We start from the raw sequence: 18,047 nt of genomic DNA, 5'->3' as shown, positions 1-18,047 counted from the left end.
ATACTTTTTATATTGTACAAACAGAAAGTTCTGTTTTTATTTTTTCATGGTTTTCCTGTCTGTTTTTTTTTATTTTTTTAAAAGGTTCTGGATGTCTTGTAAATTCATGTTAGAATTCATACAAGGCTTGAGCAATTCTCTATCTGAATATGGTCATGCCACTAAAAACCATTTGAATTGAACTGAATTGACAACAGGCATGCCAAAAACACCCCCGTCACTAAACGTCACAGGGTCATAATGTGTTTGTCACACAGCGTCTCAGTAACAACTATCAAAGAAGATTTCCTGTAAGCAGACATGGATTTTGTCATTTTTAACTGCTGCTCATTCTCCTTTGAATGTTAGCATTTAGACGAACACAAATCCACAGTCAGCCTTCAATTCACTGTAAACAGAGCAGCTGTGCCTTGCTATGACTTCATGGATTAGAGTCATGCTTCTCTTGTTTTAGCTGTGGGAGGGAGATAGTGACGCTCACATATTAGCAGCAGTGCCGGACGCCATTGGAGGAGCACATAAGAACTCTCGAACTAAACTGCGTGCCATTTTAAGAAGTGTCATTGCACAGAATTATCATGCTTTCAACTAAAAGTGGAGTGCATTTAAGTGGTATATGCCACTCCTAAAACTCGTTATCTAATTAATTAGGTTTATATCAGCCTCCTCTCCCTCCTTCATCCCGTTTAATTGGAAGCAACTTACGAGTAGCTTCAAGATCAATGTCGTTTCTAATAAAGATTTCTAATTATGTGTTGGAGGTGGAGGATGCCTATAAGGCATAACATTACCAGAAGGGAAGTGGTGCAGACGGAAAATGTGGGAGAGTGAGAGACGAGTAGAAAAGTCAGGCAGAGCCACTTAAACTTCATGTCACTTACAAACCGGTGTTGAGGAAAGGGAGGGAGTAAGGCTGTGAAAATGGAAAAAAAAAAAAAAAAGGAGTGAAGATTGTGGCTCTTTTTTCCCTTTCTCTTATTCTCTTTGTCTTTTCCTCTCGTCTCGCTTCTTCTCTCTCTGCCCTGTGTACCCCCCAACTGTTTCTGTAATTGCAAGGCTTTAAGAAGGTTGTCCATCACACACTCTGAGGCTGCAGCTTTGGTTATAATAATGGAATCCAAATCATTAGTTGGTACGTTGAAGGAATCTAATTTGACGTTCTACCTGTTTGCCTCCATGCATGTGCATGACTGACTGTTTGTGTATCTGTGTGTGTGTATGTAAGGGGACAAGCCATTTCTAATTAATGTAGCAACATGTTTGTGTGTGTGTGTGTGTGTGTTGGGGTTTTGGGACAAGCATTAAAGTTGGCATGTGCAGTCACGTCAATTATGTGAAGTAGATTTTCACTTGGTTGCCCTTCCACATACAAATTTTAATTGCATTTAGGTGCCAGGAGGTGACACAGGGTTTTGGTGTGATAAGAATGAAAACTATTTTCAGTGTGTGAATCTTTAGGTGAGTCTGCCTGCATATTTTTGTGTCTGCGACTGTGTTTGTGCGCGGTGTTAGTTATGCTGCTCCTCTAGGTTCTGTTCGGCACTTAAGGTTAAGACTTTGCCCCACGGCTTCCGTGTACATACTAGAATGCAGAGGGAGAAGGGGAGAGACGATGAGAAATGCGCTGGGATTTATTTTGAGTGGTCAGTTTTGATGGAATCACTATGGTACAGATCCCACTGACCTCTAGCCTCCGATTGTCTATAGCACCTGCCAACATCAGGAACCCTCAACGAGCCCTCCCTCCCTCAATCTAAAAAAAGAAGAAGAAGAAAAGCATCCTGCTCTCTTCTTTCTGCGACATCCACCCTCCTACCACCGTCCCCACCCATCGCCTTCCCACCTCTTCAGCCTTCCAGCGCTCCAATCTGCCCAAGTCTGCAAAATGTGATGAGGCAGGCACACGGGGCGGAAACATGGGAGTGGAGTGTTGAGGGGGAAAGGGCTGTTGCTAACGGGAGAAATTCTCCTAATTAAAAAACAACAACTTCTTACTAAGTGTTTCAGAAGGGTTCTTGCTGTTTGGCATGGGTACTGGGTAGATGGATGGATGGACAGATTATGAGGCTGTGAGTCAGTGGTAGCTTGCGGGACAAAAGTGTCAGAGGGCTCTAAGTCTGACTGACAGCATCCGTGGAGGTCGTGGGGACACAGGGCAGCATCTACCCTCTCCTAAGGATTGCTGAGAACACAATGGCCTTTTCACATTCAGTGCTCTTACTAAACACTTTACAGAAAGTGTGGGTTGTATAACAAAGGAGCACCATTGCTCCGTCAGTGTGTAAGAATTTGGCCAGCATCCTAGAAAGAGCCTTTGATAGACTCATTTAGGCCAACATTAGTAATGAGTCTGGCCCAGCCAGAGCTTGTAGTTGTGGTTTACAATGCATTTTTAAAGCAGTTCATTTTAAATTCTGGCTGTAATTCCAACATCTTATTTAAGGCCCGTTCTCCTGGTAGAAGAAAAACCTGTGCTTCCTCACATGTGCATGTATATCACATTTATCACCTTGTGCTTGAGCGTGTCTGCTTGCATGCATGCGCATACACGTGTGCGCCTCTTCCCAATGAGACCTAGTTCATCTGCTGTGTGCATTCTTTATATTTATATTTATGGAAATCGAATGCCGCGCTTCTCCACAGGATGAGAGAATAGCCTTTTCCCCCCCAGAATTAGCATTTCTTTCCTTTTTAGCTGTTGATTTTACCAGTGTGAGTTCTGCCGCCTAAGGTGCTAATATCAGTTTAAATTACAGCAACATCGCTACATTTTAATTTAATTCTGTTTGACTGTGTACACTTTAATTTAAATTCATAAGAGAAAGAAGTTTAGCTCATTGTATCTGTATTGCAAATGCGCAAGTTTTGGATCTTTGCCTACAACCTTGCACGGTATTCCTGTGTGCGTGCGTGTGTCTGTGTGTGTACATTAGCACAATTTCTGTATTAGAGGGAGGACGAGAGAGAGATTCGTCTCATCTTGCATCTATTATGCAAAGAATTCTCAAACTCCCTCTGCTCCCTTTTTAAAGTGTTCCAAGATTGTTTGGAAGTCAAATAGAGATGTGTAAACAGCGTGCATCTACCAGCTGGACTGACTCATTGGCACCAGTTTTACAGTTGATGCCAAAGTTTGATCTGAGTTTTTATTTCTATTTTTATTAAATATTTCTCCTTCTCACCCTGAGCTGCCTTTTCTTAAAACTGCCTGGATGAGAAGCAGCACTTTTGCTCCTCTTCATCTTACTTTTTTTTTTTTTCTCACGTGTGCTTTAGTTTCATAATATTTGGGGAATGATTTGAAAATAATAAGTTTAGACAAGAAAATACCAGAATAATATTCAGAGCATTTGGATGTGGAAAAGCTACCATCCAAGATCATTCATCCAGAGCGCTGATGAGTGTGTCTTTCTAATGTTGTCATGTTTGTCTGTTTCCTGGAACTTCTATCAGACCATTGTTATGAACTTTTCCTGCACACTTTCTGTGCAGATGGTACAATTTTAATTATTACCATATCCCTTCAACTGAAGTCCTTTAATGGTCATGAGTGAATGAACTTCGCCTTCACAGTTGCTATCATGCATCCAATGCGGTAACGGCAGATAGGAGAGCTAACCTTTTCTGGTCATTTTCTGTTGGGCCAAACAAGAAAAGAGTTTAAAGCAGTGGTTGCTCTGAAATCGTTGTTGTACCGTGCCACTCTTTTGTGATGTAAACTCTCGTACTGTGGGATTGTGATTACTCACTGTGGTCTTGCGGCCTGCGCCACCTGGCATCTATTTCATCGCCCAAGATGTTTCTTCCTACATAACAAATGCTTTGATGACATATCTCGTTCCGGCCCATTCATCGTCTTTAGGATTGCTGCTTGTGAAAAGTTTAGTCTGTTACATCACTATCTTTCTCCAAATGAGGTAACACAAAGGTGAATGAGCCCGTTATCCAGTCATGTTTGAAGTTATTCCCATCTGATGTTCCAATATGTGATTTCTAAGATCTGAAGTGTGAAAATTGTGATGACATTTAAAGTCATAATCTCGATTTTCATAAAAATAAATATCTTGCACGTCACCACCTATTGTTGAATTAGGTAATGCAATGATGACTGAGCCTGTTGTCCACTGATGGAAGCCCTTACGGTTGCAGGATTACAAACTGAACATGTTGGCTGTTTGTGACGACATTCCCGGGAAAAATCACAAATTGCACACGGCAGATAACCAAGCAGAGGGCGGGTGGAGCTCACGCAACAGGCTTGCTCCTCAGCTCGTGTGAAGCAACGTGACTGCCAGTAGACCGATGTCACAGAGGTGACGCCGAAGAGAACGAAACAGAGATCTTTGACGTTTTTACTTAAATCCTGGTAATGCAATGAAAAGTACAGATAGAAAGAGTTGATCCAATTTTTCTGCAGGGACAGGATTTCCTTTTTTTTTTTTTATCATCCAGCCTCAAAATTAAATAAGGATGGTACCTACTGAATCTCTATTGTTAGCAGGAAACTGCATTTTAAATGTGCCTGGTTCTTAGTAGATGTGCTCAACAGAAAATGATTGGTGTAATGTAAACCGTCAAGGAGCTGCCATATATACAATATGTCAGTTTAGACGACACAAAAAGAGACTTTTAGAGCTTAAAAGTCCACAGTTATCTGTTGCAAGTGCATTAGTGTCGCGGGCACTCGTGTATCTGGCTGTGTTTGAGTTGCGTGCAAACATTTGAGCAAATTACATATTTGGTTGATTGTTGAAGTGAAAGAAAGAAATACACCCCGTGCAGCGAACAGACGTTTAAAAATAATGAGCATTTCTTCAAATGGAAACATGAATGCACTCTTATGTTTTATTCTATAAATTTATCAAATCAAAAGCGATTAAGCAGCAGTTGTTGAAATCATTGTCCTGCTGTAGAAGCCAGCCTCTTTGCACTTTTTGGACTGATTGCATGACATTTGCATCCATAATTGAACAATATTTATTTATATATTCTTCCCTCTCTCCCAAACAGTTGGCATCGTGTACTTTTATCAAATGGCACTCCCTTTTTTCTCTCTAAACGTCAGATGTTCAGTTTTCTGATGAGGTCTCTGATAAGATTTTGTACTGATGGCTCCATCAGTAGACGGGACTCTTGTTTGTACAATGGAACAGTGCATCACTGGGGGTTTGTTTTATCTTTAGTTGGTATCACTTCATTTTCAGATCCTCAGTTAGCTGCTTTGAGGACTCCTGAAATTGATCAGCTCTGGAAATGTCATCAGCTGACAATGTCTGATGACAATTTTGAGTCTGTTGAGGTTCGACAAGTCCTAAAACTTTGAAAGTTAAAGGGTGACCAAACTTTGCATTAACATTTGAAGAACGGTCACTTGTAATGTCTGTCTACTGCAGTGGATGTATTTACTACTTTACTGTTTAATAACAATCAACAAAATATGTAATTTTCCCAGCTGTATTTAGATTACATGCGTACATACCACACACGAACAGCCTGAAACTAGAAGCTGTTTTCCGTCTACAACATGTATTTATTTTTGCCCCATCGAAAATGCACCCGAAAACATCTTGGTAACACAGTTTTATTCAAATCTGAGACTCCAAAAAAAGGAATCAGATGGGTATGTTCTGAAATTTTAATGAAACGAGGGAACTGTCAGGCAGTCACAAGGACAGCTACAGTAATATTGATGTTTTAACATCTGCCAGCGCTACAAGCAAACACCAACACATTCAAAGGAGAAAGCTGCCAGATAAACAGGGAAATGAGATGATCTATAACACTGCTTCTCTGTTGTGCCTTCTGTCAATCTACCACATGACTTTAATTATGCTTTTGACAGCCAGTGATGAGTATCCTGTGAATCAAACCTCTACATTGTCTTTACCCCCCTGCTCCATGCAGGAGTAGAGCAGTTCCACATTTAACGCAGTATTTCTGGAACAGAAGTACTGCGTTAAATGTGGAACTGGTGAAGTTGGCATGACATTGGAACAAACTGCTTCTTTCAATTTTTTTTTGTGCAGGAGCAACGGGGTGAAAAATAAAATATACAACACGCAGTACAAATGTTTTTAGTGATGACATGAAAGTGTTTGGTTGGTTTAAAACGATTTCTTTTTTTTTTTTTTTAGTGTGTAACTCCATTTGCATCTTAAATGACTCCTCAGCACAACATTACGTAAGAGGGCATCACCTGCAAATTACATGAAGTCTTTGAGATGTTCAAACTGCAGCAGTTGGATGTGATTTGGTCGTTTTGTTGATGAAGCTCTTTCCCACAATTAGATCTCTTCCTCATCAAGGTTTGGTGTCTCTTTTCAGGCGGATTATTTCAGCTGCGTGGCGACAGTGCTGTACATACGGAGGGAGAATTGTCTGTATCAGGCCTGTCCATCTGCAGACTGCAACAAAAAGGTCATAGACCAACAGAACGGACAGTACCGCTGCGAGAAGTGTAACCGAGAGTTCCCCAACTTCAAATACAGACTCCTACTTTCTGTAAGTCTGTCACACCGCATCATTAATGCCTGTCACACACGCGGTGATGAGCAATATTGTAACCTCTGCAATCACACATACAAATAAATATTCCCCCCCCCCTCTCCTTCATCATCTCTGTCTATCTGTCCGTCTGACTTTCAGGCCAACTTGGCGGACTCCGGGGATAACCAGTGGGTGACATGCTTCCAGGAGACAGCCGAGGTCCTGTTGGGTCACAGTGCAGAAACGCTGGGACAGCTCAGAGACACAGTAAGAGACACACATACACATACGCGACCACACACAGCTCTCCTTAAACTAGTTCGGTCACATCTGACAAGAAAATTGCCTTTACAATTTTGCCTGGAGGTCCAACAGTAACAGACGACTTCTTGTAAACCGCTTGCCCCTGACTTTGTGTTTACCTTGCTTTGTGTGTGTGTGTGTGTGTGTGTGTGTGTGTGTGTGTGTGTGTGTGTGTGTGTGTGTGTGTGTGTGTGTGTGTGTGTGTGTGTGTGTGTGTGTGTGTGTGTGTGTGTGTGTGTGTGTGTGTGTGTGTGTGTGTGTGTGTGTGTGTGTGTGTGTGTGTGTGTGTGTGTGTGTGTGTGTGTGTGTGTGTGTGTGTGTGTGTGTGTGTGTGTGTGTGTGTGTGTGTGTGTGTGTGTGTGTGTGTGTGTGTGTGTGTGTGTGTGTGTGTGTGTGTGTGTGTGTGTGTGTGTGTGTGTGTGTGTGTGTGTGTGTGTGTGTGTGTGTGTGTGTGTGTGTGTGTGTGTGTGTGTGTGTGTGTGTGTGTGTGTGTGTGTGTGTGTGTGTGTGTGTGTGTGTGTGTGTGTGTGTGTGTGTGTGTGTGTGTGTGTGTGTGTGTGTGTGTGTGTGTGTGTGTGTGTGTGTGTGTGTGTGTGTGTGTGTGTGTGTGTGTGTGTGTGTGTGTGTGTGTGTGTGTGTGTGTGTGTGTGTGTGTGTGTGTGTGTGTGTGTGTGTGTGTGTGTGTGTGTGTGTGTGTGTGTGTGTGTGTGTGTGTGTGTGTGTGTGTGTGTGTGTGTGTGTGTGTGTGTGTGTGTGTGTGTGTGTGTGTGTGTGTGTGTGTGTGTGTGTGTGTGTGTGTGTGTGTGTGTGTGTGTGTGTGTGTGTGTGTGTGTGTGTGTGTGTGTGTGTGTGTGTGTGTGTGTGTGTGTGTGTGTGTGTGTGTGTGTGTGTGTGTGTGTGTGTGTGTGTGTGTGTGTGTGTGTGTGTGTGTGTGTGTGTGTGTGTGTGTGTGTGTGTGTGTGTGTGTGTGTGTGTGTGTGTGTGTGTGTGTGTGTGTGTGTGTGTGTGTGTGTGTGTGTGTGTGTGTGTGTGTGTGTGTGTGTGTGTGTGTGTGTGTGTGTGTGTGTTCCAAAGGATGAAGCTGCATTCGATGAAGTCTTCCAGAAAGCTAACTTCACAACTCACATCTTTAAAAACCGAGTCAAGCTGGAGACGTACAACGTAAGTACCTATAAACAGGACCACAATAGAATTTGACACAGCAAAGCAATTTAGTTTCCCAGGAATAAAAGAGATAAATATGATGATGCACAATGGTGCTCATCTTGGGCCCTACAATAAAAAATTTTTCAGTGATCTTGTAGAAATATTCAACTCCGTTTGACTCGTGCTTGTCTGTCACAAACAGCTGTCTTATCGGCGTTCTGAACAAATACAACAGCAGGCATTTTATTTCTCCCATACACCAATAATGGTTCTGGAAAAATAAGCTTTCAAATTTACCAGCGTTGCAAACAAGTTGCATTGTCGGAAAAACAGTGAATGGTCTCATTTAGGGTGAATTACACACTCCAACCAAAAGTACTGGCTACTGTGCATGTGCATGTGCGTGCGCGGGTGCGTGCGCGTGTGCAAGCCGTTTCTTTCATAGGATAGTGACTACATTATAAATTATGAAATTTTAATTGGAAATTGCACCATTATGTCTTGTCAGCCACACATCGTTCTGTTTCTCTCAGAACCAGGTTGCCTTGTTTTCCTCTGTCATGTTTTCCACTGACACATGAAGTATAATAGTAACAACATGATGAGCTTTCAGTTTTAACATCTTTATTAAAGTATTTACTAATGAGCAGCAAGCTTTATGATGAGTTAGTTACAGGCAGATGTGTTCAGGATGCTGAAGTCAATTCTGTAGAGATGAAGTGAGCATCAGTTGTTCTGTGCGAAACATCCCTCGGTGTTAAAGCTTCATACATTGCAGCGTGTTGTTTTAATTAATGAGCTGCATGCCTTCCATAAATTTATAAAGCCACACTCATTGTCACTTTTTTTTTTTTTTTTTTTTTTAAATATCTTCCACCAAGCAAGTCCCAAACTTGTAAAGCCACAAAACGCAAATGCAACATAATGACAGCACACTGTCAGTCACACAACATGAATTCAGCATCATTTCAATTAGTGTGACTGTGACAAGGGAGCTGTTGTACTGTATAGCCAATGCACTTTGGGTAACAGAAAACAAATACAGCTGTGGAGTCATTTCTCTTAATTAGGCGCTAATTAGCATTTAGCTATTGTCTGTCTAAGCCTAATTAGCTTTATTATTCAGGGTCTAAATTGCTACTTGGGGCACATGCTGAGAGTCTGAGTGGAATGATTGAGATGTAGGATGAGCTCGGAACAGTCCTTGCGTCCTGACCTCAAGGAAACCGACCAGGAACACAGCGCCGGGTTCATAAACCGTTCCACAAAATTACGTGAAACCTTTTCTGTGAGTAATTACAGAGTTGAGGGAAAATGCTGCCGTTCAGTGTCGGCACACGGAAATGCTCATTTCCTGCAGCTGCGGTCCAATTTGACATACAGTGATGTTTATTGCAATGAAGGGGGATGTTCGCATTCGAAGTGGAGTGAGCCCGACTGGCTGTTCACAGTAAATGTCAGCATACCACTGCTACTTACCATCAAGGAGGAACATGTCTGAGGCCCCACTAGCAGATGCTGGAGGCTGTAATTTCCATTACATTGCACAATGCAGAAGTGTCGGACAGAACAAACAACCTTCTGATGATTTTTCTTCTTTTTTATTTATTTTTTTATTTTACTGCCGTACCGGTGTTGGAACTTGAAATACAATCCTCCTCAGGGCTGCGTTACAGGAAGAGTCACGGTGAATCAAAACAAATACTTCACCGGGGGAGCAGGAATTTTGTCTGGAATTCATCCTGGCTATCTGGGCTCAAATTGTGAGACACACACACACACACAACAAAAAAAAGAGAGAGTCATCAGAGTCCAGATAGAAATTTCTCAAAACAGAAATGAAAACTAGAAAATATTTGACAATGTAATAACCACAGTATAATGCAATATATAAGTCCCGTGTTGTAATGCCACTTTGTATGTTAAGAGGCGACGGTGAGTCACTGTAATGTCCAATCTACCGCCGGTATGTCTCTCTTGAGTTTTAGCAGTTTGGTTGACGTTTGCCTATTTTTGCCCTGCTATTCATTAGGAGTTGTCTTTTTTCTATAACTCATGATTGTAAAGTTTGAATTCATGGACCCAGTAGTGGGAAAGTGGCCGTCAGTTAAGCTTATTATTTAAGTCATAGCTTCTTAGCTCTGTTTTTGGGCAAGACAGTTTTCGCAAAAACATATATTGACACTATTTAGTATGTTTTTCTGTACGGTTTGTTTTGTCATCGGCCGCAGAAAACATCCTTTTGAATTGTCCAAACAAGGTCAGTAAGTCCGTTTTTAAAATTGCCTCTGTGTGGTAGATGGCGAGACGACTGCTAGTTAGGTTATTCGCGATTCTAACTCTTCTGAACCAGACATCAACAAAAAAAAACCTAACTTGACATATTAGCAGTGTCAGTTACATCATACAGTTAGCAACCTTCATCAGCTATTGCTACACAGCCTGCGTTAGCTTCAACAGCTGTTTACTTACCAGTCGAGAAGAAACATCGAGTTCAGCATCAACTTGTTTTATTTGTGTTTTGCAAAGGGTTTCAGCCACCGTTGTACTGTCACTATCCTGTCTTGACGTGTTGGTTTAGTAGACTGGACGGGGATAGTTGGTTCACTTGCTAACCTGGGGAGATATCTCTACATGCCAGTGCATAGATGTCTTTAACATAACGTTAAAACTGTTATATCTTCCCATTCTGCAGATGTTACGCAGGCGAATCTGGCACAGTGTACATTTCAAGCGTATGTTTTTGCACCGACTGCCTGAATTTGAGATATGTGTAACGTAATACAGATGTATTGATTTCATTTCGTATCCTAGTTTTCCAAGTAATTTTAACAGTATTAAATCAATGTTACTTCCTGTTAACACCCCATGTGGGAAAAATCGTATCTGTTCATTTCAAATCAAAGCTAAAACTGTGCCAATATAAAGGCCAACAGAGCCGCAGAACAGTTGCAGATGATATTTGTAGACATTAATGTCAGTATCACCGACACAGTACACTTTACAAATCGCAACTGCAGGTTTCACTTGTACTTTTTACGTACATAAATAATCGTAAATCTTTTTGTATTTCCGGAAGTGCGAGAATTTTCTAAAGCCAATTAGGAACAATGTCAAATTGATCATTTTAGTATTCCATAAAGTAGAGATAATGAGCTCAGAGCAGTTGTGTGTTCTCCATGAGGCTTTTTACTGTATTCAGAATTAGTTTTGAGTGGGTGTTAGTCAAAGTTTACTGGTTTGTTTCTGTTTTTCTTTCAAAGCTTGTAATTCAAAGAATAGAGAGCAAGACTCTGTGATTCACTTGTTCAGTTCTTCCTTTCTACCTCAGCCTCAGTTCTTTTCCACAGACTTGTGAGTGTGACACAAGACAAAAAGATCAGTCATCTACCGTGGTATTTTTAATAAAAAAAAATAGAACAATTTAATGAAATGTCAGAGCTTAACAAGATTAATGAAGTTACAAAATTCGCGCTTTGTCATTTTTCATAACAAGGACAAACAGAGAAGAACCATGCTGAGGTTCATATTTTAAAGTTTCTGTTTGAACTTTTCTTGCACATGAACTGACGTTGTTTTTTTATTTTGGGACAGAACAGATGACAAACTACTAGATTCCAGACATAAAAAGCACAATGCACTCAAGATCCCTCAAAGTTGTTTTTTTCTGCCACCAACTATAAATATTGAACCGCGCAAGCGTTGGTGTTCTCAGTGGTCAGTCACTCTTCCTCCTCTGAAGGGGTTCATTTTTTGTTCTACTCTATACCTGTATGCAGAGGGGACCGAAGGGAAAACTCATGGTACAAATACACAAAACCCAGTTTAAAGCGGTAGGAAACAGAAGAACTGTACAAAATGAACAAATATGTAAATATTGATTTGGAATAAAAATCCGGTCTTGTCACGTTTCATTTAAGGTGGAGCTGCACAGTGGAAGCAGCATTTACAGCGAATCAGGAACTTGTGATGCACTCCCCGGTGTGGTAGAGAGCCTTCTCCCTCTCCTACAGGTGGCGGTAACTGAATTGAGATGATGGCGAATTGGATTTACTGAGCACAGATTAGTGCCGTTTCCACATCTAATTTGCATTTGTTAAACAGACAATGCAAAGGAAATTGTTTCTGATTTCTAACCGCTGGATGCAATAATTGATTCCGAGTCTTGCTCAGCCTTTGAATCTGTTACAGCCTGGCTGTTCGTTTTAAATCCGGGGGCCGATGGTTATAAGTCCCAGGGCCCTATTCTGCGGTCTGTGTTCTCTTTTTTTTTTTAATTCAGAAAACTGCCTACCCGAGTTTTATATATCTGTGATGCTGTATTAGTTATGCATGACGAGTTATAAGCAGATGTGTTAGTGCACCTGTGGTCTGCAGGAGGACTCAAATGTGTGCTCGTATACAAATTCCAAAATTTTCACTGAAATAACTTGTAACTGACCGAAGTAATCGGCATCCATAATTGTTTATTCCATTTTTAATAAATATCTTGACCTGTGACTGAGACGGCGTTTTGTGACGAAGCACGTTTCGCTGCAGAAAACCTTGAAATTCTTAAGATTTCAATCGGAACTGGATCTCCTCCATGTTTCACAGCAGGTACGCTGTTCTTTTTGTTTTGTTTGGAGAGCTTCATTGTTTTCTTGTCTGTGAACACGGAGTTGATGTTTTGTCTCATCTGTCCAAAGGACGTTCTCTCAAAAGCATTGCGGCTCCGTTTTGTACAGTTTTTCTTTCAACAGTGGAGACCTACTGGGTCATCTTCCACGGAGCGCATTGCGCTAAAAAAAAAAAAAAAAAAAAACTCGTGCTGGGATCAGATACGATGACACTTAGATCTTTGAATTCAGCTTTTATTTTCTTGAAAGTTTTCGTTGGTTCTTTGCCTACGGTTACCAGCATTCTTCTGTCCAGTCTGAGGTTGATTTTCCTCTTGCGGCCGCGTCCAGGCAGTTTAACTAAAGTCCATACATTTTGTTGATAATAATTGCAACAGTGGTCACACAAGCTGCGTGGAGATGGTCTTACAGCATTCACCTTTGACGTGCTTGTCTATAATGTCCTTTCAAATCGATTCAGACAACTTTCCACTTTCTCTGGTCCATGTTCAGTCCGGTGCACACGATGATACCAAACTGCAGAGTGACCACTTTTCAGTTTGAATAGGCTGAACGACTGATTACAAGACTGAAAAATTGTTTGATACCAGTGAAAGAAATATGTTACAAATATCCCAATTACCTGATTATTTGTGTAATTTCTTTTCTGGGGGTAACAACAAATCTGTCTAGGCCATTTCAAATTATCTTTGTGGAAAGAAGCAATAATTTATCTTTTTTCCACACTTGACATACTAAAAGCTGCAGCTACACACGAGACAACTGCTTTTAATTCCATCCCTTTTCAGAAGGAATTAAAGCATTTTTCAATGAGCTGTTAAGGATACCAACAAATCCCCGCATGTCTGTATCTGTGCTCATGTGTGAGTGTAAGTGCATCTGTCTGAAGTAAATTAATTGATTTTGTCTCATTGAATGCATTAGTGTCAAATGGGACTTGCTTTTTTTTCCCCCCTTCTGTTAACAGACAGGCCGTTGAAAGCCAAGTACACGCTTAGCACAGTCATTTTACATCATTAACAAATCACACTCTTAGCAGGCCATGGCAGCATCACCTTCAAGTCTTTTCTCCATCTCAGTGTTTGAGCATATTCGTATTCTTCTATGGCCGAACTTCACTTCCTGTGTAGATGACGCAATAGAAATATCCCAATCCAGCCATTCAAAAGTCTCAAGGGGTAATTCACATTACCCGTATGCATCTTTCTTAAATGTTTGTCTGGCTTATGATGGGGCGGATGAACAATTAACAAAGACACTTAACAAATGCAGTAGCCCTGCAGTATTGCGACAGGGAAGTTAATTCAACTTAATTATAAAAGTACATATAAGGTGAATAGGACTGCTGTGTTGTCATAGGTGTACAGCAGTTGTCGAGATGTTTCATGCAAAACCACGGAAGTCAATTTCATGTTAAGGTGTCACCAAAATCATCGGGACACATAATCATGAATATTTGTACAAAACTTTGAGGCAGTCTATCCAGCAGATTTTTTATTTTTTTTCCTGAATAAGTGAAAATAAAATCGAAAAGGAACCACCGAAGGTTAATGCTCTGCACTTTTAGAGCACCTTTTTTTTACTGAAGCAGCCTCAAAGCACTTTACCATTTGCCTCCCATTTCAAACATCAATGCCATACAAGGTGCACACTTGCCATCAGGAAAAACTTGTTGTTCACTGTCTTGCCCAGGGACACTTCGGCATGTGGACTCACAGCATTGAACTGTTAAACCTTTATGATCAGTGGGCATTAGGGTTCATCCTCTGGAAAACGTGAACGCCAGTTCTTTTGCAGCATCTGCACCCACTGCCTTTGCTATGAGCCTAAAGGCACATTTGTAAATTTGATATAATTCTCACCCATTGCTGTGAAGTATTATTTACAGTTTCATGATCCAAAATTTCTCCACAGGGATCCTCATTTTAATGTAGCTTTCCTGTCCGGTACAGTACAGCATCTCATTAATTCTCTTTGAGGCCGTGACAGCAGTCAGAGGTGCGTGTTGGCTCGTCGCCGGCTGTATCTGTGCGGAGGTGAGCCTCTCCGTGTTTTTTCAGTGTGCTGGCATCCAGAAGTTGTTGTTTACTTCTACAGGGATGAAGGCTCAGGAAGGGTGACTGTTCGGCAACTGTAGTAATTGTTTCTCCAGATGTGATCAGAATATGAGGCGACACACATTAAATAAACAAGCCCTCTTTCTCACTGTACCCCCGTCATTTGGAGGGCCATTATTTTTAAATAAGTTGTCACCTTTTGTCTAGTGGAACCTCCCTCCTGAAGGCCCCCCCGTACTGTTTAATTTGCCCGCAGTCCTCAGGTAGATGCAAATTGAAAATACTAATAGAGGTGTGGAATCACATATGATAATGGGCTAACGTAAAATCCTTGATGCAGGTTATGCTGGCTGAATGGCTAATTGATTAATTAATTGTCTCAGGTTTAATCCTCCCTGAGAGTGACTGCGATTATAATGGAAATTAGTTTCTGGCTTTATGTCTTCGTGAGAAAACCTCTCCATTATTTGATACTATGTTATGTGAAATATGTTGCTGATGGTGGTTGTTAATACAAATTGTTGAGACTAAATGGCACTGAATTGTGCGAGAATTTCTTTGTGGTATTATACTTTGCATCCTTAAAAATCCCAGAATAGTGTGTAATAAGTCAAATTAGAAATTATTTTTACGACTGGTGTATTAAAGAGAAAAACACAAGACATCATTTCTGCTTTTTTTTATTTTTTTTTTTTTTTATATATATTTCTTTACTACATCTCACCTTTGATGTTATGTTTCCGCTACAAATTATATTTTATCATAGAGGTTTACAGTTGAAGAGTTTGAAACCATCTTAGACCGAACATGGGTTACTTCCAAATCATATTCCGTCTGTTTGGTTTGGGTAATCACATGTCTATATTTATAATGCTGAAATCCATCAAGTTTTGCTGAAAGCTCTGATCATGTGGTGTCCTGGTCTTATCGCTCCTGTAGTTGGCTTTTCACTGTTTGATGAGAAATTCTTAAATTCATCATCTTTACCTGCAGAGGAACCTGTTGTGGTTCCCAGAATGTGTTTTATGACGAGCAACGGGTGCTTCCAAGATCTCTCCATTCCATTGTTAACATATTATGTTTCTAATAACATTTCACACGTCCATCAACTTCATTTATCTTAAACAAAAGGAACGAACTATTCAAAACAAAACCAACATATTAAACATGCTGCCCTTCTTGAGCCAATGATATGAAGGCTCATGGTCACCTTAAGAGATGAAATTAAACTGAGCAGTGACATCTACTCGGTTTACTGATTTTTTTTTTTTTTTCCACTGATTTGGGGAGATGGTTGTTGCTATAGGTGACAAAACAAAACTAGGACTTGCCTTGGTTTTGCTCTCACCTATGAAGGTGTCCCAAAGATTTTGGGACTACTGATCTACAGAAAGTCATGTCAGCTGTCACCAAACGGTGGCCAATAGCAGACAGGTAGTTCAGTACTCCACCAAAAGCAGCTTCCGCTATCAAAGGACAGACATCACACAGGTTTGTAAACCCACCTCTGTTTAGAGATGTCTCTGTGCCAGATGTTTCTGCACTTAACTCCAGATTTGTTTTCCTTCCCTCCTCAGGACGAGAGTCGAGTGAAGGTAACTGTAATGGAAATCCAACCGGTCGACCACAGGGAATACAGCAGGAGACTCCTCAGGAACATCCACAGATGGGCAAGCTGAACATTGTCCCAGGCGTCCAAATGGCTGCTTGATAATTAACTTGTGTCCGACTTTTCCCACCTGAGATAACGGCATATCTGACAGAGGCAGCAGAAGGGCGTCCAGTGATTCAGCTGCTTAAATGGCAGCCAAACAAAAGACCAGTAGGCCAGCTGTGAAACACTAGACGCATGATAGGAACGACTTTCAGCTTTAATTTTTAACATTTTGACATTTTAGACTGTTGATTCACACAACTGTTTTTAGACCTGCTCGCGTTTTCATGTCTCGTTTATCATGCACACATGAAGATTTTCTTTATGGAAGTGATTCATGTCTTTGGTTTTAAGTGTGTGTTGATGATGCTCAGTGTTAGTTGGGTGAGATGTAGATTCGTTTTCATTTATTTCTAAATGAGGGCGTGGCAGAAGCGTATGGGAAATGCACAAGTTTAAACTGTACTCGGTGTCTGCTTCTCTAAATAATACTTTATTGATTTGCTTAGTTTGCTCTCTAAGTTGTCAAAAAAAAAAAAGTCAAACAACAAAAGAAGCGATTAAAAGGACATTAAGATAAAAGCGGTGTCTCGGTCTTTATTGCTGTTGTTTTAATGAGGCATCAGCAGGTTGAGAAACATTTTTTGCATTCAACTGAAGACCAATGGGAGACAGTTTTCACCGATAAACAGTTTTAAGATCGTTATTTGAAAACTGATATCAGATACTCAACACATGCTACTCACAGGAAAAGTGATTACATTTCTTTACTACTTTCTTTCCTCAGATGTTGGTTCCAACACTCCGCAGAGTTTATTTATCTATACACTTGATTTTCACCTAAGACTTCTTTTTTTTTTTTAACCATAAGACCCGTGGGAGGATGTGCAGAATTGTGTGCACACAAGGCAGTTCTTTATGTGCCGTTTCCTTCACCTCCATCAGACCTGTAGCAAACATTTATTACTGCATGGAGTTGTGAAGGACAGTTTTTGACTTTTTTTTTGCAAAACATAAATGGGTACATTATGTTTCATTGGTCCATGCAGACATTTTCTGAATCCTGATGCGGGCCGTATATATTTGAATGAATACATCACGAGGAATTATTGCAATACACTGCTGTAACGTACTCGGAACAATCCGATATAGTCATAAGGATGTGTGTTTTCTTTGTTGTACTTTCATGTTTTGACTTGTACGACCATGAAAAATGTACCAAGTCGCATTTTGTATGGTCTTAAATAGTCTTGTTGAACCCCGTGTTTAAAAAAAAAAAATCATGCTTTCACCATGTTTCACCGGTAAATAAGACATGTCACACTGCTTCAATGGGATGCCTCCACTAAGGTGTGGCTCAAGGGCATGACACTGATTTATGTTGGCAGCAAGCTGCCTGCTCCCCGCACTCTGAGCACCATCAGTACCATCTCTTGCCTGCTGCCTGCCGTTCTGTGCGTGGAGGTTTTTAGAGATTAAACATGCACACGCTTATCTTTTTATCCCTGTATCACCTTTCCCTCACCTTCTTCCATTATCTCTGTCTGCCTGTTTTTTTTTTTTCCCCTTTAATTATCACCTTTTAAACACAACAAAATTAATGCATTAAATGTAATGGCCTAACATTTACCGATATTGAAAGCATTTTAAAGCCAAAGTGTGAAAGGAATTAAGTGAATGATTAGAGGTTGCTTTTGACACGTGCCACTTGATGAGCCAATAGTCCCACGCAATTCAAACCACTTACATGTGAAGACACTAGCTTTAAGGTTCACTTTACTC

The 18,047-nt window shown here is 40.7% G+C and overlaps 1 protein-coding gene across 3 annotated transcripts in view; it reads left to right on the top strand.

Moving 5' to 3' along the window:
• Positions 1 to 17,583, top strand: part of LOC138633651 (replication protein A 70 kDa DNA-binding subunit-like) — a 37,557-nt gene extending 19,974 nt beyond the window's left edge. For all 3 annotated transcript variants that reach the window (XM_069720035.1, XM_069720026.1, XM_069720018.1), the window contains exons 14-17: positions 6,325 to 6,501; positions 6,646 to 6,753; positions 7,864 to 7,950; positions 16,189 to 17,583. In XM_069720035.1, coding sequence (XP_069576136.1) covers positions 6,325 to 6,501; positions 6,646 to 6,753; positions 7,864 to 7,950; positions 16,189 to 16,290 — 474 coding nt within the window. In that variant the 3' untranslated portion in view covers positions 16,291 to 17,583. The remainder of the gene's footprint in view (positions 1 to 6,324; positions 6,502 to 6,645; positions 6,754 to 7,863; positions 7,951 to 16,188) is intronic.
• The last annotated feature ends 464 nt before the right edge of the window (positions 17,584 to 18,047 follow it).

This window comes from Brachyistius frenatus, unplaced genomic scaffold, assembly GCF_029030835.1.
Source record: "Brachyistius frenatus isolate BFR_SWC_R1_liver_20210118 unplaced genomic scaffold, ASM2903083v1 Contig_5, whole genome shotgun sequence".
Classification (NCBI taxonomy): domain Eukaryota; kingdom Metazoa; phylum Chordata; class Actinopteri; family Embiotocidae; genus Brachyistius; species Brachyistius frenatus.
This window is presented reverse-complemented; position numbering and strand designations above follow the sequence as displayed.